Genomic DNA, 23,415 nt, shown 5'->3' with positions numbered 1-23,415 from the left:
TTAGGGAGTGGGGCCTCTAGACTGGAGGGAGTTGCAGCACGCACTTGACGCAATTCTACCCTTCCTGTCCACAACTCGGTTTCGTTGCGCTCTGGCATCCAGGGCTTAAGCTACACAATAAGGGATTGATTAGCTAAGGCACAACTTCGGGTTTAGTTTAGAAGGTCAATTAATAGGAAGATCATCTCAAGAAATGACGTCGAGAGTTTCGGCTCAAGTAAAAGCTGCCGAACAAAATGTCCTCAGTCTAAGTCGACAAAACATGGGCAACCTGCGAACTTAGACCCGGTGCAGTGGGTTTCAGGTTCTGCAACCAGGAATTTGTTTGGCGTGCCTGCCGCCCACAACTGGATCCCTCGTTGTGGGAAGCATGGCGGCGGGCGGTGCGGGGTTGGTGAAGCCCACACAACGTCCTCTCGTCATCCTTGCCCGGTGGTGCCCCACCTTACAAACCCAGCGGCCTCGGACTCCGAGCTTTTCCCCCTCAGCTTTATCATCAGCTCGGCATTTCCATCAGATTCCTCTTGGGGTTTGCTTTCAGCTCTCAGTGTTGCCTGCATCCCCTTGTAGATCGGTCCAACCAGCAAAACAACAGCTAATTTTCCAGCTCAAGCTCAGTCTCAGAAACACAAGCCGTCAAAATGGTCAAGGCCGGTAAGCAGCGATCCTGATATTTGCCCCTCCATGGTGTAGTTTGTTTGGATCTTGCCCGCTCCAGGAAGGCGAGCTGAGAAGAGTCCATGAAGAGCTTTTATTAGGGGAAGAGATGGTTGTTAGCTCAGGCAATGCGTCGTTACTCGTTTGCCAGCTTAAAGTCCTCGTGCTCTTCTGCGTAACTTGGCTTTCAAAACTGCCATTGCGTGAACAAACCGTCGCTAACGTACTTTGTGTCTAGTCGCTGTCGTCCGTGGTGACTCTAAGGTCACTGGTACTGTCACCTTTGAGCAAGAGTCCGAGTCGTCGCCCACCATCATCACCTGGGACATCACCGGCCACGACCCCAACGCCAAGCGTGGCATGCACATCCACACCTTCGGCGACAACACCAACGGCTGCACCTCTGCTGGCCCTCACTGTAGGTTCCCTGACTCCTACGGCCCGCTAGAATGACTGTGCGCATGCGCCCGAGTGCAAGATCATGTGGGCTAAACATCACATAGTCAACCCCCATGGCAAGACCCACGGCGCCCCGACCGACGAGAACCGCCATGTCGGCGACCTTGGCAACATCGAGACCGATGCCAACGGCAACTCCAAGGGCACCATGACTGACCATCTCGTCAAGCTGATTGGTCCTGAAAGCGTTATTGGCGTACGTTGAGAAGGATACCCCGATATTGTGCTTTTCTACTAACACGGGACAGCGCACTGTGGTTGTTCATGCTGGCACTGATGACCTCGGCAAGGGCGGCAACGAGGAGTCGCTTAAGACCGGCAATGCTGGCCCGCGCCCTGCTTGCGGTATGTCCAGACCTTCCTTCACGATTCTGAGGGCAATTCATGCTGACATTTCCAAGGCGTTATTGGCATTGCCCAGTAAATTACCGGTATCGACCATCCCCTCGGAACTGTGAATACCGGGCTGGTGCGGCGGGGAGCTACAGGAGTAGACGTGGACAGTTGGCCCATTCCATCAGCTAGTGGAGCATCCTTCCTCATGCCGCGGAGTCGAGAGCAGACTTAGACCGGCCATTTGGCCTATATAAGCTCTGGTTAGGAACAAACTGAGGTCTGAAAGTCGATAGCGTTAGGAACAAATGACGAAATATTTTGAGAACTTGGCGCGGGGTCAAAGGTTTGATGCAGGTGTGAAGAGGACGGAACACAGTTTTCATACTGTAGCGCCTTACTGGAGAGCGCTGACTTGGCGCTTGGAATTGCCCATGCACTGTTGCCCCGGGAAAGGGGGGGGGGAGGGGCGCGGCGGTCTTCGACACGTTTGCAAAACAGACGTCAACATTCAGCGCGAGAGAGGTCCCAGTCTCCCTTTCAAGACGCTTCTTCCGGTTCCCTCGAAAGGTAGATGCAAGCATCCTGTCAATTTATAAACTACCTAAGGTTTCATGGTTCCCGCTTGCTGCCGGCTGCCGACGGGAGCCCCACAACTTAGAAGTGTGATGTCACACACGCTTGGGCTTGCGGGATCATTTCTAGTCTCGACGCAACTCTGCCTGAGTTCAGACTCCGCTTCGTAAATAACATATTAGTATAACAAGATACCTATGCTTTCCATCCGAATCGACTGGCCTCCGTCTCTTTGGACACCATCTGATACGTTCGAGAGGTGCCAGTTTCTGGTGGGGCCACACAGTACGTGTGGGGAACCCCCCCTGAGACTGGTCCCTGAGGCGAAACTTTCCCCACAATCTCGGCCCAATTGATGGATCGAGCAAGCTGTTAAAAAGGACTTGGCTCACCGTCTTGCGACATCAGGCTTCTTTGTCTTTGCCTGTCTGCTCCGATACAGCAACAATTTTCGCTTCTTCCCTACCAAGACGCCTCTCTTCTCTTGAACGGTATGTGCTCTACGTTCGTCAGTGCCCAAGTTTGCTTGTGCGAAGCAAATCGTCCATATCCATCTTCCGTTCTTGGCGGGGGAGTTTTCCCAGGAGCTGAGAACCGTGATGGCACCAACCTAGCTGATGATGGCACCTCCCACCAGGGGCCAAGACGCTCGATACCGCAACTCTACCCTCGGTAGCTTAAAGTAGAAGAGCTCTGCTAACCTTCGGACAGAGGCCGTTTCTAGGCTTGTCTGTCTAAGCCTGTCTTTGTCGTCACCATGGCTCCAGTCTTCTACGCCAACGTCAAGTCGGTGCTCAGCGGCGACACCCTCGTTCTCACCAACCCCAACAACCCCAGCGCTGAGAAGACGCTCTCCTTTGCCTACGTCTCGGCTCCCCGTCTCAGCAAGGACGCCGAGGAGCCGTTCGCCTTCCACTCGCGCGAGTTCCTGCGGGAACTGACCCTGGGCAAGCCCATCAAGTTCAGCGTTTTGTGTGAGTCCCTGATTTTCCTTTTTCATCAGATGTGACCAATTGTTCTCTCTGAACACCGTGGCTGACTGAATGCGTGCGACTGCAGACACGATCCCCAATTCCGGCCGGGAGTACGGCACCGCATGGCTTCAGGATGGCACCCAGCTGCCAGAAGCTTCCGTCCAAGCTGGATGGCTGAAGGTTCGCGAGGAGGCCGGTAGGAAGGAGGAGTCCGAGGAGATCCTCGACAAGATTGACAATCTGCGGAGGCTGGAGGCTCAGGCCAAGGAGGAGGGCAAGGGCCTGCACGCTGGCACCGGCGGCGTCATCGAGGTCCAGCACGACCTGGGCAGCCCGTCCTTCTTCAATGAGTGGAAGGGCAAGACTGTGGACGCCATTGTTGAGCGTGTCATCACTGGCGACCGGCTCCTCGTTCGGCTGATGCTTTCGGGGAAGAAGCATCTCCAGGTCATGACTTTGATCGCTGGTATCCGCGCCCCCGCCACGGAGCGCGTCAATCAGTCGACCGGTCAGACCCAGCCCGCCGAGGAGTTCGGCAACGAGGCGCGTGCCTATGTCGAGCAGCGCCTGCACCAGCGCCAGGTCAAGGTCAAGATCGTCGGCGCGAGCCCTCAAGGCCAGCTCATTGGTGTCATCCTACACCCCCGCGGCAACATCGCCGAGTTCCTGCTCACTGAGGGTCTGGCTCGCTGCAACGACTTCCACTCGACCATGCTTGGCAGTGACATGGCTCCCCTTCGTGCCGCCGAGAAAGCTGCGCAGAATGCGCGCCGTCGCCTGCACAAGGGCTTCGTCGGCAAGTCTACTGATAACAAGGAGATCGAGGCTACGGTCGCCAAGATCGTGAGCGCGGATACCATCATCGTGCGCACCAAGAACGGTCCCGAGAAGAGGATCCAGTTCAGCAGTGTCCGCGGTCCCCGTACCAACGAGGCTTCCGAGGCTCCCTTCCGGGACGAGGCTAAGGAGTTCCTGCGCAAGAAGCTCATTGGCAAGCATGTCAAGATCTCGGTCGATGGCAGCAAGCCTGCCACTGAGGAGTTTGAGGCTCGCGATGTTGCTACTGTTACCCACGGCGGCAAGAACATCGGTCTGCTTCTCGTCCAGGAGGGTTACTGTTCGGTCATCCGGCATCGCAAGGACGATACTGACCGCGCTCCCAACTACGACGAGCTCCTGGCCGCCCAGGAGACCGCCAAGGAGCAGAAGAAGGGCATGTGGTCTGGCAAGCCCCCCAAGACCCGGCAGTACGTAGACATGTCGGAGAGCTTGCAGAAGGCCAAGATCCAGCTGTCGACGCTGGTCAGGCAACGCAAGGTCCCTGGCATTGTCGATTTTTGCAAGTCCGGGTCTCGCTTCACCATCCTGATCCCCCGCGAGAGCGTCAAGATTACACTCGTCCTTGCCGGCATCCGTGCCCCTCGCGCCGGCCGCACCCCGCAAGAGAAGAGCGAGCCCTTCGGTAACGAGGCTCTCGAGCTGGCAAACCGCCGTTGCAATCAGCGCGACTGCGAGATTGACGTCTACGACATCGACAAGGTCGGCGGCTTCATCGGCGACCTGTACGTCGGCCGCGAGAGCTTCGCCAAGGTCCTTGTCGAGGAGGGTCTCGCCGAGGTGCACCAGTACTCGGCCGAGAAGTTCGGCAATGCCACCGAGCTGCTCGCCGCCGAGCGCCGTGCCAAAGAGGCCCGCAAGGGTCTGTGGCACGACTGGGATCCGTCCAAGGAGGCCCAAGAGGAGGAGGAATCTGGTGCCGCGGAGCCGGCGGCCGAGGCTGCGGTCGAGATTACTCAGAAGCCCAACGACTACCGTGACATCGTCGTCACGCATGTCGATACCAACGGGCGCATCAAGGTGCAGGAGATTGGCAAGGGCACGGACGCACTGGAGAAGCTGATGGCCGAGTTCCGGCAGTTCCATCTCAGCCCTGTCAACAGCGCGCCGCTGAAGGATGCGCCGAAGGCCGGTGAGTACGTGTCGGCGAAGTTCTCTGCGGACGGGGAGTGGTACCGCGCGCGGATCAGGTCGAACGATCGCGCCGCGAAGGTTGCAGAGGTGGTGTACATTGACTTTGGTAACACCGAGAAGCAGCCGTGGTCGAAGCTGCGGCCGCTGGACCAGACCAAGTTCGGCGTGCAGCGGCTCAAGCCGCAGGCGGTGGACTGCCAGTTGTCGTTTGTGCAGCTGCCGGCCTCGTCGGACTACCTGAGTGATGCGATCAACTTCTTGTATGAGTTGACGGAGGGGAAGAGGTTGGTGGGCAGCTTTGACTACGTCGACGCCAAGGAGGGCATCAACTACGTCACGCTGTTTGACCCGGAGTCGGAGGGCGCGCAGAAGGTGACGGAGTCGATTAATCGCCGCATGGTGCAGGAGGGCCACGCGCTGGTCGCGAGGAAGCTCAAGGCTTGGGAGAGGAGTAAGGTGTTTGAGCCGGTGCTGAAGAGCCTCAAGGAGGCGGAGAATGAGGCCAAGGAGAACCGGCGTGGTGTGTGGGAGTATGGTGATATCACGGATGATTAAAGGGTTGGGGTGTATTGCGAGAGTTCCAGTGGGCTGGGTCTTTTATCAAAGGCAATGTTATGATTACTGTATTGTAGCAGGGACGGTTTCTCATGGAAAATTGCCTCTCAGTTGCTACATATGTCTACTGATGAGTAAGGAGAGGGTGGTAGGCAAAAATCAAACGGTTGGGCTTTTCCCGGTTCATAAGAGCGATCGCTGATCAGTATCGTGAGCAACGAGCATTGTTGCAAGCATCGTCCGGGTGAATGCGCGCCGTTCAACTCCCGAAGCCGACACGATCTTGATATCAAGGCCCGGAGATGTCAGTTGTTTTTTTTTCTTTTTATTTTATTTTATTTTATTTTATTTTATTTTTACTTCGCCAGCTACGATGTTGATACTACCTTACCCCCAGGGACCTACCTTCATACGTATCACTTCTTCATGTACGTAATTCCCTATCCAGACAGGGGTTGGCTTCGCTGGATGAATTCTCCGCGGGCGAGCTAGGAGAAAAGCCGCCAGCAACCATCATCAGCCCCAGCGACCAGCCCAACACGCCGGCCTGTACTTTGTTAGAGCCAATGCAGCTACGTACCTACCCAGCCTACCCTGCTGGCCAGTTTTTGGTTAGGCTGGGGTGGTGAGACGGCGGGAAGCGTGGTTGTACCGTAACAGCGGCAGTGAGGCGTTCATCCGTCACACAGACACCACCAGACCAGGCTGACCCCTCCCTTTTCTCGTTTCCCGGCTATTTACAAGAAGTGGATAATTGCCGTGTGGAATTGTCCAATCGTCGGCTGCTGCCGTGGCCCGTGGGGGTTGCTACACTGTGGTATGCGTCCGTTTCCTGGTTTTTGCTTCGACGGTGTTCGAATGGGGAAGATTTGTCAGGTGAAGAGCGTGATTGATGATGAAGCTCGTGGCGGATTGGGGACAGGCGGTGTGTGGTTGGTTGTGGTGATGGTGGGATGAATAAGAAGACTGTCTGGTTGTTTTTTTCCCCTTCCCTCTCATCAGCTCCCTAAGGTGTCAAGGTGAGCGTTGCAACAGGAATGTCGTGGAATGGAAGAGCTCCAGACACCTACCGGAGTCTACGGGCAGCTTGGCGGTCGGGGCTGGGACCTTACCTGTTGGTGAGACCCGGGATCGGCGGGTTGACGCCTGTCGGAGATCCACACCATGCATTTTGGGTGTCGGGCGGTTTCTTTTGTGATGCGAGATGCGGAGGGAGACTTAAAGTGGAACGAAAGTACCTGCCCTGAGGTACCGATCGGCTGCTAGCTGGCGACTGCAACGCCGAAACATTGGGATCTGGGCTCTCAAAGTGAAATACGGGAGCAAAAGAGGGTTCGACGTATTCAGTCGCCCACTGGGTCTTTCAGAAGACCGTGATATCGCCACAAAAACATCAGACGAAGCTGCTGTAGATACTCGACTTCCAATAAGATCAGCACAATTGGGGACTTAGGACCCGTGGACATGAGGTTTTGACAGCAGCGGGCAGCGGCGGGGAGGGGCAAGGAAGGAGGGGTCCTGGGTCCCAGGGGCGGCGTTATGACGACGCTTCATTGCCCCACGCCCCTCCCAAAGCAAGCCCAGTGCGTGGAGGAGGGGACCCAGAAGGGCCATATTATCCGCCAGACCTGTCCCTTCAGGCCCCCCCCCTCCCAACGTAAAAGTTGTTTCTCTTCGGAACTCAATCTCAACCACATTCTTTTTGTGCTCTGCTCGTCTGCTCTGGCAGTTTCATTGCAAAAACAAAAGAAACAAGCTTTCCATACAAACGCTTTCGATCTTTGAACGGCTCACTAAGTCCTACATTCTTCAAAATGGCCAACTCTCTCGAGCAGCTCAAGGCCTCTGGCACCGTACGTCCTGCCCCCCCAAACCTGTCATTGTTGGGCGTGACACCAGATTGAGTAACGATGTGGTGATATCAAACCCTCAATGACCAACTGAAGATCTTCTCAAGAGGTTCTCTTCGCAAGGCAAATGCTAACAGACTCCGCTAGGTCGTCGTCAGCGACTCTGGTGACTTTGCCTGTTCGTTTCCCTCCTTTCCCCTTCCCCCTTCCCCCAAAAAGACCTTGACCCCTATTGCCCTCGACCCGGACTGACAACGCCTAGCCATCGGCAAGTACAAGCCTCAGGATGCCACCACCAACCCGTCCCTGATCCTCGCTGCCACCAAGAAGCCCGAGTATGCCGCCGTGCTGGACGCGGCCATCGCGAAGGCCAAGGCAGAGGGCGGTGACATCCAGACTCAGGTTGATGCGGCCCTCGACCACCTCCTGGTCCAGTTCGGCAAGCGCATTCTCGAGATCATCCCCGGCAAGGTGTCGACTGAAGTCGACGCTGCTTTCTCCTTCGATACCCAGAAGTCTGTTGAGAAGGCTCTGCACCTCATCAAGGCAGGTCCATAGACTAGCTCATCATGACATATGGACAAGTACTAACAGTTGCGCAGCTCTACGAGGCCGAAGGCGTGTCCAAGGACCGCGTGCTTATCAAGATCGCGTCGACATGGGAGGGTATCAAGGCGGCTGAGATCCTGCAGCGCGACCACGGAGTCAACTGCAACCTTACGCTCATGTTTTCCATCGTCCAGGCCATTGCTGCCGCCGAGGCTGGCGCCTACCTGATCTCGCCTTTTGTCGGCCGCATCCTTGACTGGTACAAGGCGCACACCGGCAAGAGCTACAGCAAGGAGGACGACCCGGGTGTCGCCAGCGTCAAGAACATCTTCAACTACTACAAGAAGTTCGGCTACAAGACCATCGTCATGGGTGCTTCCTTCCGCAACACCGGCGAGATCACCGAGCTGGCTGGCTGCGACTACCTGACCATTTCTGTGTGTTCCCCTTTACATAGTTTACTTTTGTGACCCACTGACTAACAGTTCATAGCCTGCCCTCCTTGAGGAGCTCCTGAACTCGACCGAGCCGGTCACCAAGAAGCTCGACGCTTCCGCGGCCGCCACCCTCGACATCCAGAAGCGCAGCTACATCAACGACGAGCCCAGCTTCCGCTTCGACCTCAACGAGGATCAGATGGCGACCGAGAAGCTGCGCGAGGGTATCAGCAAGTTCGCTGCTGACGCCGTCGTGCTCAAGGAGATCATCCGCGCCAAGCTGGAACAGGCGTAAATGAAATGGGGGGATGTGTTGTGGTAATGATGAATGATGTTAAGGTGTTCTCTCAAAATTATATCAAAAGGGTAATGAAGGAATGCCGGAAAGAAAAATTAAAAAAAAAACAAATTAATAAATGAAAGGGAGAGCCTGTCATCATTGGCTTCCTGAGATTTGTCCATTTTGTCATGGCGTTTGATCTGCTTTGGGTGCATTTGGTTGTGTGGTTGAGTGTAGACTTGCTGATGAGCTATTGCATCATTGATTGATGATTGCTTTGCGTTCGTTGCTTACCTTGCGACGCATTCTACACACACACACACACACACACACACACACACACACACACACATGTATTCTTTGGAGATGAGAACGGGTCTACATGGACCTTAGATAATCGTCAGTTGAGCAGAGAATGAGATGGTGTTTGTATGGAGTCGTTTGTGCCATGCCATGCAATGGAGAGCAGATGTGACTGAGCATTGAACCTTTGCTTATGTCCAACCAGGTTAATAGGATGGAAAGCCCTGAATGAATCTCATTTACATAGGCGAGATATCCATTTACTGCTGTAATATGTGAATGCTGCCTGCGCTTTTCAACTTCTCTACTCCAAATTGGTTTCACCAATCCTCCTTCTGTTAGGTTTTTCATCGGCGAGTGTAATGTAACTCAGGCGGCATATGCCAGTCAGGCCTGTCTTCAGGGACGTTAAGATGACACTCCACTACTTGGGAATGTAGATGTATGCAGGGTAAGACCACTCATCATCCACTTTCAAGACATCTGTTGTGTTCCCGTGCTTATTAACATGACCCCTCTTTCTTTCCCCTTTGCCTTTCCCCTCTCATGACTGTCAACGTCATGCGATGATGTGCTATGCTCTCGATCCCTCACTTCTTCGTCATCCGACCGATGAAGCCCCCTATCTTTCTCTTCTATAAGCATCTCACTTCCTCGCTATTAAGCAAGACTTTTAAGACATAACGCAATAGAAGAAAAGAGAAGAAAAAAACACAATTGGGGTTTCATTCATAAGAAAAGGAAAAAAAAAAAAAACATAAAAGTCCATAACGTTGATTAAGAGCAATGAACCTGCTCAATTCGATGCCTTATCACGCCCTCTTCGGGCACATCAATGATCAACGCGGTCAGCTTCTTCCCATTGCCGCACCCGGAATCGATGCCGAATGCGTAGCGCAGGCCGCGTTCTTTGATCTTCTTGTTTTGCTTTTTGTGCTTGCTGGCTGACGTGCCATCCTTGAGTACGCCACGACGATCGAGGAGTCTGTCGCCGGCGGAGTCTTCGTCTTTATCGTCGAAACCGTCAAGGCTAGGAGGTTGGTTGAGCGAGCGCCTGAATTTACGATTCTTCTTGTTGTGCTTGGGTTTAGGATGGTAGGGTGAGATGTCCACTTCGGGGTCGACCTGTAGCCCGGAGCCGGCGTCGTGGCCGTAGATGGCCAGGATGTGGGACTTAGAGGGGGAGAGGTGGTTTTGGTGGCGGTTCCTTACTTCATCAGCATCACTTGTGTTCGTCAAAGATGATGTATACGAGCCAGAACTTGACTTACCAAGCATGACTCCACGGCTCACCCTCCCTCCCAGCTACCGGCACCGCGACCGCCTTAGCAGGAAAATGCGGGTACGTCTCCTCGAGCACATCCCCATCCACCTCCCCATCTCCTCCCTCTTCAATAACAACGTCCTTCCCATCCAACTTAATATGCTTCTTTCTCCCCGGGTACGTCAAACTCCGCATATTCATCACCGCCCACGGGTCCTGCCGTTCTAGTGGTACGCCGGGTACCAAGCCCGCATGCACCACCACCAAGGTACTCGCATTCCACGGCGCCTGGTCCTCCCCCGCGTCAGGCAACGCCCCGATCCGCAAAATGAGCGGCAGCGAACGCAGCCACTGAAGCTGCGCCTTCGTCAGCTCCTTGGCGATCCGGTGCGCGTGTTTTTTGCCGTACTGGGCCGAGACATCTCCCCTCCTCTCTGCCTCCATGGCGTCTCCTTGAACGTGGAGGGACTCGTAACTCTTTAACCGTCCAATCTCCCTCGCCGCTGCCAATACCTTATCCTCATGGTTCCCTCGGACCGCGCTCGCGTTTAAGCTCATTACCAGGTCCAGTACACCTTTGCTGTCCGGTCCCTTGGCGATCATATCTCCCACTAAAACGAGATGATCGCCCTTGGTGGTATCGAAGCCGATTTTGTGCAGCAACTCTTTAAGAGGGGAGAGGTTCGCGTGCACGTCGCTTACGATGACGAGTCGCCTGCCGCCAGGGTGGGGATCATTCCCCGGAGGGTTCCCGGGTCGACTGGTAGGCGATCCGGACGGGGGATGATACACAGGGATGTGTTCCCTGGGCAAATCGGCGATGATGGTGATGGGGTCGTCTGAGTAAGGCGGGTGGTTGTGTGTGCCGTAGGCGATTAGAGCAGGGATCTTATCCTTATCTTTGTCTGTTTTGCCCGGAGGGAGTTGGACATTGTCCCGATCATCGTCATATTCATCATTACCCCTCTTCCAGGGAGGTAGCAAGCCGGAGAGCATCCGGCCGAGGGAGGTTAGGAATCCCGAACCGCCGGCAGCATCTTCATCATAAGAGGGTGATGATGATAGACCCGGGCTGGCAGTTAGGACTTGATGGAGGGAGGGGAGATGGAGGATAAAAATGCAGAGTGTGAGGAGGGTGAGTGTGCCCAGCAGAAGGAAGAAAGTCCGCCTGGATGAGCGCAGGAGGCGACAGCGACAACGACGGCGACGGCAATAAGTTGCTAGTGATGGGTGGGGACAGAGGTTGGGTGCCATTTTGATGGCGATGACAACTGATAAGTGATGCCGAGGATGAGTGGATGGTAGTTTGCTGCACGCTTAGAGTGCGGCGCAAACACGCCTAAAGGTAAGCCAGTTTCTTCCTGTGCGCACTCTTAAAGGGTCCTAGCTCCAGCTCTTGAGATGAGGGACTATCAGACGAAGAGCAAAGTTGGACGCAAGAGCATGATAGCCTCGATGTACTATTGTGTAGTAAGTCGCGATTGGGTATTGTAGCTGCGCCACGGTGGGTTGTTAGCTTCGTAGCGCTGCGGTGATGGTCCATTTCTTTAGGCTGCCTAGGCGCGGCTTGTTGGATTAAAGCCGCTGAAGGTTTGATGGTCTGGCTCTTGGCGAGCTTGTTTGTGAGCAAGGGTGGTTGTTGTTTTTTTTTTTTTTTTTTTTCGATGGGCGACCGACCGAACACACAAGGCTCTGCTGAAAATGGGAAAGAAAGCAAAGGGAAGCTTTAACTGGTGTGCTTACTTTTCAAGGCTCTGGAGACGAAACACGTCGAATGAGCCGGCATCAAGGCTGTGGATCACTTACTCCAAGAACCCCAAGTTTCTAAGCTTTTGGTGTTGGAATGCCCAACTAATCGTGTCTTGTGTTGGATATGGTTTCGAAATAATATCAGACATCATGAAGTTTTCTCGATGTTTCGGCCCTCAATCTTGGGGCTTTCTCCGTCAAATCCCGTGGTATATTGGCAACGCGATGGTATAATACAGATATATATCACATGCGAAAACCTGTCTCCCCGACTCGTTGGTTATCCATCGGAGCAGGGTGCATGTCTTTGCTCTGGTCGTACAGTCCAAGTTTCTCTGGTCTGTCCTTATCTTGATTCAGGGCCAGACCTCCCAATTCTTATGTTCCTCCCCAGCCCTCCTGGCTATTCCCTATGCCTTCTCCTCCTTCTTCAGCGACAACCGGTACTTCTCATTCTCCAGCTCCCTCCAGTCCTTCGGCGCCTTCTCATTCCCATCTGTCGCGTGCGCGGCCCCGCCGAAAGCGCTCTTGCCCGCGTACAGCATGTAGTTTTCGCCCGACTTCTCGGCCTGCTCCAGATGCCGGAAGTTAGCTGGCTGGTTACCCCGGAACCGCTTGCGCATGTCGATCATGCCGCGCCGGCACTCGCCGTAGCCCTTCTTCAGTTGCTGGCACTTGGTGGGGAGAGTATGGACGAGAGGCTCGCGCAGGCACTCGGAAGCAGTGTGCCGGTGCACCATGACGCAGTCTGATTCCTGGAGGCATTGGGCCAGGGCCGCTCCTGCGGGGTGTTAGCGTGCTGGTGTTGGGAATGGACCGGGATCACGTTCGCGGAGGGGATGGAGAATGGGCGAGAGGAGGAGGAGAGGGAGAGCAGGGGCGCGCACGAATCTCTTTACATGAGCTCGGCATCTTGGCTGGCTGTGTGAGGGGGGAGTTGCTACTACTGATCGATCGGTTGAGAGCGACGGCGAGACAACGAATGGAATGCAAGGCTCGGCGTGGTTGTCAACAGCAGGACAGAATCGATCGCCAGACGGGGAACCTGGACGGCCGACGCCGATCAACCCGCCTGGCGCCGCAAAGACAAGCCTTAGCAGCCTTCTGGCCTTTGGGGGGAAGGCCGCCGATTGGCCAGTTCACTGAGCGTACATTACAGATTGCCAATGTGTAACTTTACATAGTTACATACCGCCTGCCGTGTAGAGAAAAGTGAGGCGAGCCAATAGAAATGAGGCGCTGCACCCAGCACCCACTGGCTGGTGGCAGCCCAACGCTTGCAGCGCTGTAGCGCTGTAAGCGGCCCAACTGACTTTTCATGTGATAGTGGTGCTCTCTGTGACATCACCCCTGGCGCGGATGGAGCGAGACCGCCCCCTAACGGTACCAGAGTAGGGACGGCACGGAGCTAAAAGGCAGGATTGGCATTGGGCAGAGAGATAGCCGAGATCTCGAGGCTTAACAGTTTGCTCGCCATAGAATGTGCCAGGTTGAGCGTCCCCGCCCTTAGTATTCATACATCATCGCTTGTCGTCGCCCGGTTCTGGTTGGAAGTTTGATCTGCCTTTTTGTTTTTTTTTTCATTATCTTCATGAAGTACAAGTAAAGCACCAATAGTAAAGGGGCACCGGCAACCAGAATAACACACATATTAAGATGCCCCTACCGTTCGTTGGGCGTCTGACCTTGTAGGCTCCCCTCAATGCTCTTCCTGTCGTCCAGACGTAGATAGATGCGGAGAATATTGACCTTATAGCACCGAATACATCGCCCTGATCGGCTCCTTCATGCTGGTTGGGATCGAGGCTTTTGTCCGCTTGTTCACCCTCGCCCTTCGTAAGCCCTCCCACATACCGAGTCAACAAAACCTAAACTGACCACGGGACAGCTACATCCCTCCTCGACCTCCTCTATGCCGCCTCCCAAAGCGTGTTCAACCGCCTGGCCAGTCCGGCTCGGACTCGGCCAGAGCGCAGGCAATGTAGGTCATTCATACCTTGACTTTTTTTTCTTTTTTGTTTTTTCTTTTTTCCTTTTTTCTTTTTTTTTTTGTTTTCTATTATACCCAGAGACTAAATTTGTCCAGCTCTAACAACCGCCGTCCGCAACGCAACTGACTTCGTCGACCTCTGCGCCGTCTTCGGCTACACAGCCGAAGAGCACGTCGTGCAAACCAAAGACGGCTACCTGCTCGGCGTGCACCGTCTAGCCTGGCGCAAAGGTGAAGAAGGCGCGCGCGTGAACTGCGGCAGCGCTCCGGGGAGCATCCAGAAGCCTGTCGTCTACCTGCACCACGGGCTGCTTATGAACAGCGAGGTGTGGGTTTGCCTGACTGACGAGCAGCGCGCGCTGCCGTTTGTGCTCGTCGAGCGCGGGTATGACGTGTGGTTGGGCAACAACCGCGGGAATAAGTACTCCAAGAAGTCGATCCAGTGGTCTCCTTCCAGGAACGAGTTCTGGAACTTCTCGATCGATGAGTTCGCGTTTTACGACATTCCCGACACGATCGCTTACATCCTGGATACCACCGGCCAGCCGTCGCTATCGTATATCGGCTTTTCTCAGGGTACCGCACAAGCGTTTGCTTCCCTCTCAATCCATCCCCGCCTGAACGACCAAGTCAACGTCTTCATTGCCCTCGCACCCGCCATGTCGCCCGCTGGCCTCTCCAACGGCATTGTCGACGCGCTGGTCAAGGCCTCTCCGCAACTCCTCTTCCTCCTCTTCGGTCGCCGCTCGATCCTCAGCTCAGCCGCCATGTGGGAATCCCTGCTCTACCCGCCCCTCTTCTGCAAGCTGATCGACATGGGTTTGTCTTTCCTCTTCGCCTGGCGCACCGAGAATATTTCCCCCTCGCAGAAAACCGCGGCGTACCCCCATTTGTATTCCTTCACTTCTACTAAGTCGGTCGTGCACTGGTTCCAAATCATCCGAACCAAGTCCTTCCAGATGTACGACGACGACGTGCCCTCCCTTTTATGGGGCGCTGGTTCCGGTGTGGGCGTCGGCACGACCAGCACAAGGCGGTACACAAAGGTCGCCAAGTACCCGACGAAGAATATCAAGACACCCATTGTGCTTGTGTATGGGGGGAGCGACTCGCTGGTGGATATTGAGGTGATGAGACGGGAACTGCCGCCGGGGACGGTGGCGACCGAGATCAAGCATTATGAGCATTTGGACTTTTTGTGGGCGAGTGATGTGCATGAGCTGGTATTTCCTAGAGTGTTTGAGGCGTTGGAGAAGTACGCGGGGGATGGGGAGGAGAAGATGATGAATACTGGGAGGAAGAAGAAGCGGTAGGTTGAAACAGGTTGGGAACCGTTGGATAGACGCTTGACTAGATGACTTGAGTTTTTGGATTGGGAGATTGGGATAGAGTAGGGTAGTAGAGAACAGCTTGGTATACTGCCATATGGGCATGATCTATGGCTCATGAATGAGAGTTTAAATCTGAGTTTCTTCGTGACACCTGCTGTGTCCAGGAGCCAAGAGCTTCGTTCAAGTTCAAGAAAAAAAAATGACTTGGGGGGTGTTTACGGGTGCAGTACCCGGCCTTGATTCCCGCTATATCTGACGTAACGTGTGCCCAGAACAGCAGAACAGAGACGGACAGAGAGCCCTGTACCTTCATTTTCCTGAAAATGGCCATTGTAACTCCCACAGGCTACAAGTGAGCCCAGAAAAGCACCGGGAGTGCCATCGAGCACCGTTTGGTTTCGCGGTTTAACGGTAACTGCAAGATAAGATATGCATGTATCAAGGTTTATGCTTCGACAATCGTGTAAGTGAAACCTCAAACCCCGAGATTTTGGTTCCTGAGATCGAGCCTCAAATCACTCCGTCAACAATCTAGTCTCTGATGTGAACTACACACTCTACGACGACGCCTGACACACCTTAATACTGATCTCGTCTAACAGGAGCCTTGGCAAGATAGCTGATTGCCGCTTAATCATATCCCAAACCAATATGTGAAGGCCTTAAAATCAAACCTTCACCACCAGTCACCTCATCGATCTAATCTCACATCACACCTAACGACCTCAAACAAGCGTAGCCATGGCCACCCCCCCAACAACCTCCTCCGCCAGCGCTCTAGCGCGCACTGTCTCCCGCGCTGGCGCCCTTATGACCGCCGGGTCCGTCGGCTTCACTCCGCGCACGCACTACGAAGTCTCCCTCAACATCCCGCGCTCCTACTACCTCGGCCACCACCACGCCGGCTTGAACAAAATGCGCCAGTCCCTCACCAACGTCGGCCTCATCATCGAATGCCGCGACTTCCGCCTCCCCATCACCTCCTGGAACCCCCTCATCGAGCAAAGCCTGGGGTGTGCGGCTGAGGAGGAGAGGGCGAGGATTATCGTCTATACGAAGAGAGACCTCGCCCCGGATACGGAGCAGACAAAACAGGTCGCGCAATATCTCCGCGAATTCTACACCCTCCCCCCTCCCAATTCTGGGGTTCCCTATCCCCCGGAACTGCGTCGTCATGCGGCGAGGGCAGTCCTCTTCCTCGGCTCCGGCCGCACGCCGTCCCATTCTTCATCTCTTTCCCCGCTGCTGGAAATCATCAAACACTACGCCATCTCGCGCGACTCCCTCACTGGGCTGCGGTGCATGGTCGTGGGTATGCCCAACGCCGGCAAATCAACCCTCCTTAACCGTCTCCGGGGCCACGGCATGGGGCGGTTCAAAAAAGCGGCACAAACCGGCGCCCAACCAGGCGTGACGCGCAAGCTGGGCACACCCGTGCGCATACTGCCCGGCGAAGACATGGAAGGCGGCGAGCCGGGCCTAGGCGAAGGCGTGTTCGTCGTCGACACGCCGGGGGTCTTCATACCTTATGTCTCCGACCCGGAGGCGATGGTCAAGCTCGCGCTGGTGGGTTGCGTAAAGGACGGTATCGTCCCCAAAGAGACGCTGGCTGATTACCTCCTGTACAAACTCAACCTGTCCGATCCCTTCACCTACATGCGTCGCTTGGACCTGCGCCGACCAACGAACGACGTAAACGAGTTCCTACACGTGGTGGCATTTCGAATGGGGAAGTTAGCGAAGGGGGCAAGCCGAACCTGGAGGCGGCAGCAGAGTGGGTGGTGCAGGAGTGGAGGAGGGGTGATTTGGGGAAGGTAGTGCTGGATGAGGTGACGCCAGAGACGTTGGTGAGGGCGGTGGCGAAGAGTAAGGAGGAGGTGATCAGTCTGTCGCAGGCGAGGAAGAGGGAGAAGTTGGCACGGCTGGCGAAGAGGGAGCAGAGGTTTTTGGGGTTGGCGGCGCCGGATGATTTCTGAAGGGAAGAGAAAGGAAGAAGGGCGGGGGAAAGGAGGGAGGAAAAGAAGGAGGTTGGGGGGGGGGGGAGGAGGAGGGGAAGAAGGGGGAAAGGTGGTGTTATGTATGTTGGTGAGTGTATATATAATATATTTATGGCATTGCACATGGGACCACGGGAATGGATGGAAGTGCAGGCTTCAGGTCAGATACCCGCTCCAAAGGACATAAGACAATAAATAGTACATGAAAATCACATCAAAAAACCATGTATTCATACCTAGAACATACAATATGCCAAAGTAACCAACACCAACACGACACGAGAACAAAAACAAAGAGCCAGAGCCAGATCAGAGCCTTTTCTAAACCCCGTCCCAACCCATGGAACTACAAAGATACATGACAAATGACGCTAAGCGCCTGTCAGCCAACCTTTCTTCCTTCCATTTCTCCTTTCCCTCACTCCCAGCCCATCCATCTCTCAATCAAGGGGTATTAAGTTGCCGACTAGCCGACCCTAAGTGAAGTCCGTGAGAACCATTCCTCCCGTATACGTAGTACGTAGTGATAACTAAAGTATAGCAGTATTAGCAGCAACAGCCCTGACCCTGTTCCCCCTTTATCTTCATCATCATCATCATCATCATCCGTCCTTCTGCGGTTTCTTTAAAAAGAAACCAACAATTCGTGTCATTCTTGACACATGACCTAGTAATTATTAATCCCTCCCCTCCATCCATCACCATGCAAGGTCCATGCCGAGAAAAGAAGACGAGAGTCCCGTCAACGCCCCAAAAAATGCAAAGCAAAACATAACCGAAACAAAGAAAACAACACGACCTCCCCTCAGTTGGCATACTGCTGCTGCCACTTAACCAGCCTCCGCGTCAAGCTATCCATCATCTCCAAGCACCCCAGCTCCTTAAAATCCCGTTCCTGCCTCTCCCCTTCCTCACCCTCCTTATCCCCCCCCCCTCCGGCCGCCGAGCCGCCATTCGGTGCATGGCTTACAATCCCCGTCATCGGACCCCCCTCACCTGCCAGCTCCAGCTGCGTCCGTGAAATAAAATCCAGCAGTGCCCCAACCCGCCGACGCATGTCATTCATGGTAATCTTGCTGGACATACCGCCCTTGTGCTTGGATCCCTTCCCTCCGCCGGTGCTGCCGGCGCTACCTTCATGCTTGCCACCGCCCGTAGAGCCTGCCTCATCCTTCGCTTCGCGCGACTGGGAGCCGCCGGGTGACTCGTCGTCGCGGTCGCGGGTGTATTGGTTGCGACCTTTCTTTTTGTGGGACTTTTTCTTGGAGTCGGACTTGGAGGCGGGGACGCTGACGGCGGGAGGGGAGTCGGGCGTGGGCTGAGAGGTGGGAGGGGGTTCGGAGGCTTCCTGAGGTTGTGTTGGTTCCGTGGCTATGGAGTTCGTATTGGCAGGGTTAGACGTGTTGGAGGTTTGGGAGGCAGTCTTGGCCGTTGTGGCTCGTGACGCGGCCAGGGGCATTTCTTCTGACGGGTCCGAGTCTGTTGCGTTAGCGAGAACCCTAGAGCTCCTTATGGGAAGGATATGCTTACCCTCAGCTCTCCGGCGATCCGATTTGTTGTTCTTCTTATTGTTCTTAATGTTGTTGGCCTCAGCCTGACGTTCCTTCTCTTCCTTCTCGGAAGGCTTCTCATTGCGCTGGTTTCGAGCAGCAGCGCCGCCGCGCGACTTCGACTTGCCGTTGCGGGTGATCGCTCCTCCATCGTCAGACTCCTCAGCTTTTGTGTCTGGAGGAGGGGAAACCGATCGTGAGTCAGTTCGTTGCCTCTTGTTGTCCGGTTTCCTAGGGAGACGTTAGCTCCTGCCGATCTGACGGGCCGACCACGGAAAACATACTCTTGACTGTCGCTTCTGCCCCTCTTGGGTCTCCGATTGGCCTGTTCGGCCTCCTCCTTGCTTGCCTCAATAGCTCGTCTCAGGGCCTCGGCCTCGTCATAGCCAGCCTCGCGGCTGTTCAGGGTAGAACGCCGCTTGGAGGTCTGGCTCTGAGACGATGCTCTCCCACCATTGCTGTTATTGTTACTGTTGTTGCGCGTCTGGGTCTCCTTGGTCGGCGAACGAGCAGATTCTCTGGCCGCTCGGGATGACGTTCTCGCGTGCTTCCTCAGCGGGAGGTAGTGAGAGTAGACGTTCCTGCGAGGCATCTCTGTCAGCCAAAGTTCACATCGTGTCGGTATTTAGGCAAAATTGTTTTACCCGTTGCTTGCTGTCCAAAGCCTGTGTAGGTCCTGGCGACACTGCTCACAAAAATATTCATCCGGGCTGGATTCTTCCGTCATGATGCCGACGCAGCCGCCGTGCTGCCACACCTTGCAAATGTCGCATTGCACGAACAGCCCAGCGGTGTCGTCGGTAACGTCGGCCGAAAAGAAGGAATCGGGATCGTGCTTGGACCCATGCTTGGCCTCGTCTTCAGGAGGAGGAGGGCCCTGGTATTCCTCGTTGCCGCAGACGCAGCGAACGGCCTCATCTTCCTCTTGGACTTCGTCGTCGTGGGCCGTGTCTTTGGTGTCATGCTTGGAAGAGGCCTTTTCGCGGTCTTCGGCCTGGCCGCGCGTGCGACGACGGGTGCCGAAGGGGTCCTCGGCAGTGATGGAATCCTCGGGCGGCTCAGAGAGCGAGCCGGTCGAGGCTGACTTTTGAGGTGAAACGCCCTTGTTGAAGCTGTTTCTGGTGCTGCGCTCAGGACGCCCCGACACGCTGGATGCCGAAGACGAGTTGTGCGACTGGTTGTTGGATCGCGCTCGCGACGAGCGCCGAGGATCAGATCCTGCCATTGTGTATAGCGGGTGCCGCTGTCGCAACGACCAGGTTGGGTAGAGGAATTGGGTAGATGGAAGCGACTCGGAAGTCGCGGGAGACGAAGGGATTCAGCGGTAGGCGCTAGCTTGGATCACGACTGGTCCGGGTGCAGCCGTGCGGTTGCCAGCGTCAACCTACCAACTAGTTGTTTGAAAAGGATGTTTATGTGTATTGTAGATGCCGCTGAATCACCGTTGGCCTTGAATTGCTTTCGGAAGTGTTGGTTTCGTGGTGCCCTCCAAGGACGGTCTCGCGGTCGGGTGATGGCGGAGCGGGCTGGAGGTCTAGTGGGACCAAGATTTTCTTTTGGAGAACGGCAGCGCCAAAAGAAAATCAGTAGTTGGTGTCTGGGTGCATGTACGCTCAAAATGTCGAATGCTCTTTGGTGATGAGAATCGAAAACTGCTGGTTTGGACGAGAGGTGTCTGCAGTAGAAGTGATCTCGTCCCTGGGGGCTGAAGCGGGTGGTGGCAGAGGAACTCGACGACGAGCTTGATGACTCGAGGGCGAGCGTTCAGCTAACGGCGTGGGATTATTGATAAACACGCCTTGCTGACGTCAATCGCAATGAAAACAGATGGCTGACGGTCGAACGGAGCGTCTCGATGTCGGAAAACACTGTGCGACACTAGAAGGGGAGGAAAAGAGGACAACGGCGTGGTGTTGAGAATACCGCGGACAGAGACGGTGCTGGGCTAGGCGACCGTCTGGGTAATCGGATGGATTCGACGCAGTAGCAGTAAAGAAGAGGATTTAATCATATCGGGAGCTGGCCCAACGACGGCTTTTGCTTCAGAAACCAGCAGGACACGCGAGGTGGTGAGATGGGAGGAAAGAAGAAAAGAAGACGAGACCAGAGGGTGACGATAGAGTCGAGACTGCAAGCGGGTGTGGGTGCGCCCTCGCCCTGAGAACCAAGCACTGCACACGCCCACACACGCCCACACGCTCTTTTCCCCGAGCCTGCGCGCGCACTCACGGCAGCAATTTTTGGCTAACTGGGATGGGCTGCCCGTCTGGTGCGGGGCTAAGCTAGCCGTTGTAGCCAATCATAACCGTGGCTGATGATGGGCCAAGCAGCTCCACTGTCCTCCGGTACCTGATGTACACAGTGCGGCTGGGGCTGGCGGGACCGGAGGCTGGTGTCCCTTGGCAGGCTGGGACGGATCGAGGGATGACATCACGCCCACTGGAGGGGGAGCGAGGGGGTTTTTGTTTAAGAAGCAGATCAGCAGAAGGGAGAATTGAAAAAAAAAGGAACAGACTACGCCGATTATATATCTGAAGGGATTTTACATGTTTCGTTTTCTAAAATCATACTTCCATGTGAAGCAAAAAAGTAATAATGATAATAACAATAAAAAAAAACTGGCAGCATTGGCCGTTCTCCTTCATTGAAGTGGCCGGAGTCCAGGGCCGTGTGCCTATCACGAGACCTGACACAGTGAACCTCTAGGCCTCCACGGCTCTCCAAGCCCCCAATCGAACCTTCTCTGGCCCCGACAGCCCCGCACAAGCGAGACGGAAAATCATCGGACACATTTCACACAGGGCCAGCGGGCGCCGTGCAGCCGATCCTGGCACTCTGTCTGCTTACATAAGCCGTGCTGATTAGGTCCTGGCTCAGTGGTGGGCGCGGCCACTGGACACCCTTCCTCCACCACAGTCCACAGTCCACAGTCCACAGAACCTGCTAGCGAAAGCCTGAGCCCGAGCCTGCATGCGAGGTTTAAAGGTCAACTCGACGCTGTCCTCCTGAACGCTCTCTAAAGACAGATTGCATTCAGTTTGCTTCTCGAGCCATCGCCCAACGAGCTGCCTGGCTGTTCACCGAGGTCGTTGCCTTGAGGTTGTGCCCTGCCTGTCGTGCTGCCGTCCACGAGCCCAGTCCAGTCACCTACCTTTATCTAGTTCTTCTCTTCTACGCCTCTCTGCGTGCGCGCGCCGATCGACTGACTCCTCCTCCCAGGGAAAAAGCTAAAAAAGGTGGGTTGTCCCCAGCCAGTCAGCCCAGCCGGCCAGCCATTCGGCCCAGATTAGGTCGTCCGGGTATTCGGCCCCTGGATCCTGGCCGTGAGGACTGTTCGGATGGGATGGGACTGGGGCATGTCCACCATCCGACTCCAGGCTCAAGGCTCAAGGGCCTCTCACTCAGGTTCGCCTGGCCGAGTGCCGCGGGCGTTGCCTCGTCTGTCTGCTGGAGACTGAGTCCTCCCTCTCCTCTCCAGAGCACAAGACACCTACCTGCCTTACCTATACCTAATTCATCTCTGCCCTTCTTACCTGCTTGCTATCGCCGGCGCCATGTTAGAACTAATGGAGACTGATCCGTGTGTATTGGCGAGCGAAGAAGGCCGGTACGAGTGCGAGTGACGATCGGATCGGATCGGATAACACAAGGTTACGGACAAGAACAAGCAAGGACAGAGACAAATCTCGGTCACGTCCGCCCCCCTCCCCCACCCACGGGCAGCCTAGAGGTTGGACAAAGTCGGAGACCGGAGACCAGAGGACAAGGAGTGAAGAGGACACCTTTGCTGCACTGCCATCCCAGAGAGCAAGCTCTGTCCATTGAAGAACGAAGCAAGAAGCAAGCAAGGAACAAGGACAAGGACCTTAGCCCCCGGTTCTCTTTTGCACCGGCCCCCGGTGCAGTCAGCAACAACCCAGCGGAGACCCCGCAGGAGGAGGAGGACCTTCTGGTCGGAGGTCGGAGGTCGGTAGTCGTCAGACTTGCCGGCCTGAGCTTGAGGTTGAGCGGTTTTGGGGATATGTGAGGTCCGGATCCGAAGGGTATGTCCCCCCCGTGCTCCCGTCGCTTTTGACAGCACTCCTACCTCTGCCCCTTCCACCCACTGCCTGCCTTCCCATCTGCTTCCCGTTTTCTTTTTGCGTGATTGTTGTTGTTGTCGCAGCGGTTGCCGCAGCGCTGGAGCCAAACTTTCTTTTCTTGCGATCGGGTTGGAGCGCTTGCCTTTTTTCCACCCCGCAACCTACGAAGCAACATCCCAAAAACAACTTTTGCAGGCTTCATTTCCCCTCTGGCAGTTTGCAGTTTCTTTCATCCATCTATCCATCTATCCATCTATCCCGTTTCCCTACCTTACCTTACCCCCTACCTACCATCCGTACCCTTATCTGCCTGCCTACCTTATCTATCACCTCAACTTTCCTTGTTTCTAGCCTCCAAGTCGCCTGCCCTCCTGGGTTCCCGTCTGGATTATGGTGCGAGGCGCTAGGAGGGCCTTTCTTGCCTCTGGCCCTGGCAGGCTCTTGGTTACGCTTGCGAACTCCGTTACCAACGCGGTATCGAGGCTTCTGACACGGATTTCCAGGTTAA

At 55.2% G+C, this 23,415-nt stretch overlaps 8 protein-coding genes across 8 annotated transcripts; 5 read left to right on the top strand and 3 right to left on the bottom strand.

Annotated features, from left to right (window-relative positions):
• Positions 1-641: 641 nt before the first annotated feature.
• CTHT_0013440 (uncharacterized protein) lies at positions 642-1,540 on the top strand (the record flags this gene model as incomplete). Its single annotated transcript, XM_006691797.1, has 5 exons — positions 642-654; positions 896-1,075; positions 1,161-1,312; positions 1,365-1,461; positions 1,518-1,540. The coding sequence occupies 5 exons, from the start codon at positions 642-644 to the stop codon at positions 1,538-1,540; spliced, it is 465 nt and encodes a 154-aa protein (XP_006691860.1).
• A 1,242-nt stretch (positions 1,541-2,782) lies between these two features.
• Positions 2,783-5,525, top strand: CTHT_0013430 (uncharacterized protein; the record flags this gene model as incomplete). The annotated part of the gene is made up of 2 exons (XM_006691796.1): positions 2,783-2,999; positions 3,085-5,525. The coding sequence occupies 2 exons, from the start codon at positions 2,783-2,785 to the stop codon at positions 5,523-5,525; spliced, it is 2,658 nt and encodes an 885-aa protein (XP_006691859.1).
• Positions 5,526-7,339: 1,814 nt separating this feature from the next.
• CTHT_0013420 (transaldolase-like protein) lies at positions 7,340-8,656 on the top strand (the record flags this gene model as incomplete). Its single annotated transcript, XM_006691795.1, has 5 exons — positions 7,340-7,378; positions 7,523-7,553; positions 7,638-7,925; positions 7,994-8,361; positions 8,417-8,656. The coding sequence occupies 5 exons, from the start codon at positions 7,340-7,342 to the stop codon at positions 8,654-8,656; spliced, it is 966 nt and encodes a 321-aa protein (XP_006691858.1).
• Positions 8,657-9,721: 1,065 nt separating this feature from the next.
• CTHT_0013410 (phosphatase-like protein) lies at positions 9,722-11,462 on the bottom strand (the record flags this gene model as incomplete). The annotated part of the gene is made up of 2 exons (XM_006691794.1): positions 9,722-10,151; positions 10,216-11,462. The coding sequence occupies 2 exons, from the start codon at positions 11,460-11,462 to the stop codon at positions 9,722-9,724; spliced, it is 1,677 nt and encodes a 558-aa protein (XP_006691857.1).
• A 905-nt stretch (positions 11,463-12,367) lies between these two features.
• CTHT_0013400 (uncharacterized protein) lies at positions 12,368-12,869 on the bottom strand (the record flags this gene model as incomplete). The annotated part of the gene is made up of 2 exons (XM_006691793.1): positions 12,368-12,738; positions 12,845-12,869. 2 exons carry the CDS (start codon positions 12,867-12,869, stop codon positions 12,368-12,370), a joined length of 396 nt encoding a protein of 131 aa, XP_006691856.1.
• Positions 12,870-13,613: 744 nt separating this feature from the next.
• Positions 13,614-15,260, top strand: CTHT_0013390 (sterol esterase-like protein; the record flags this gene model as incomplete). The annotated part of the gene is made up of 4 exons (XM_006691792.1): positions 13,614-13,645; positions 13,714-13,793; positions 13,846-13,938; positions 14,044-15,260. 4 exons carry the CDS (start codon positions 13,614-13,616, stop codon positions 15,258-15,260), a joined length of 1,422 nt encoding a protein of 473 aa, XP_006691855.1.
• A 759-nt stretch (positions 15,261-16,019) lies between these two features.
• CTHT_0013380 (mitochondrial GTPase 1-like protein) lies at positions 16,020-17,254 on the top strand (the record flags this gene model as incomplete). Its single annotated transcript, XM_006691791.1, has 2 exons — positions 16,020-16,900; positions 17,017-17,254. 2 exons carry the CDS (start codon positions 16,020-16,022, stop codon positions 17,252-17,254), a joined length of 1,119 nt encoding a protein of 372 aa, XP_006691854.1.
• Positions 17,255-18,080: 826 nt separating this feature from the next.
• On the bottom strand, positions 18,081-20,050 carry CTHT_0013370 (uncharacterized protein; the record flags this gene model as incomplete). The annotated part of the gene is made up of 4 exons (XM_006691790.1): positions 18,081-18,754; positions 18,806-19,056; positions 19,110-19,406; positions 19,470-20,050. The coding sequence occupies 4 exons, from the start codon at positions 20,048-20,050 to the stop codon at positions 18,081-18,083; spliced, it is 1,803 nt and encodes a 600-aa protein (XP_006691853.1).
• Positions 20,051-23,415: the final 3,365 nt, after the last annotated feature.

Source organism: Thermochaetoides thermophila (genome assembly GCF_000221225.1).
Source record: "Thermochaetoides thermophila DSM 1495 unplaced genomic scaffold scf7180000011814, whole genome shotgun sequence".
NCBI classification, from domain to species: Eukaryota; Fungi; Ascomycota; class Sordariomycetes; order Sordariales; family Chaetomiaceae; genus Thermochaetoides; species Thermochaetoides thermophila.
This window is presented reverse-complemented; position numbering and strand designations above follow the sequence as displayed.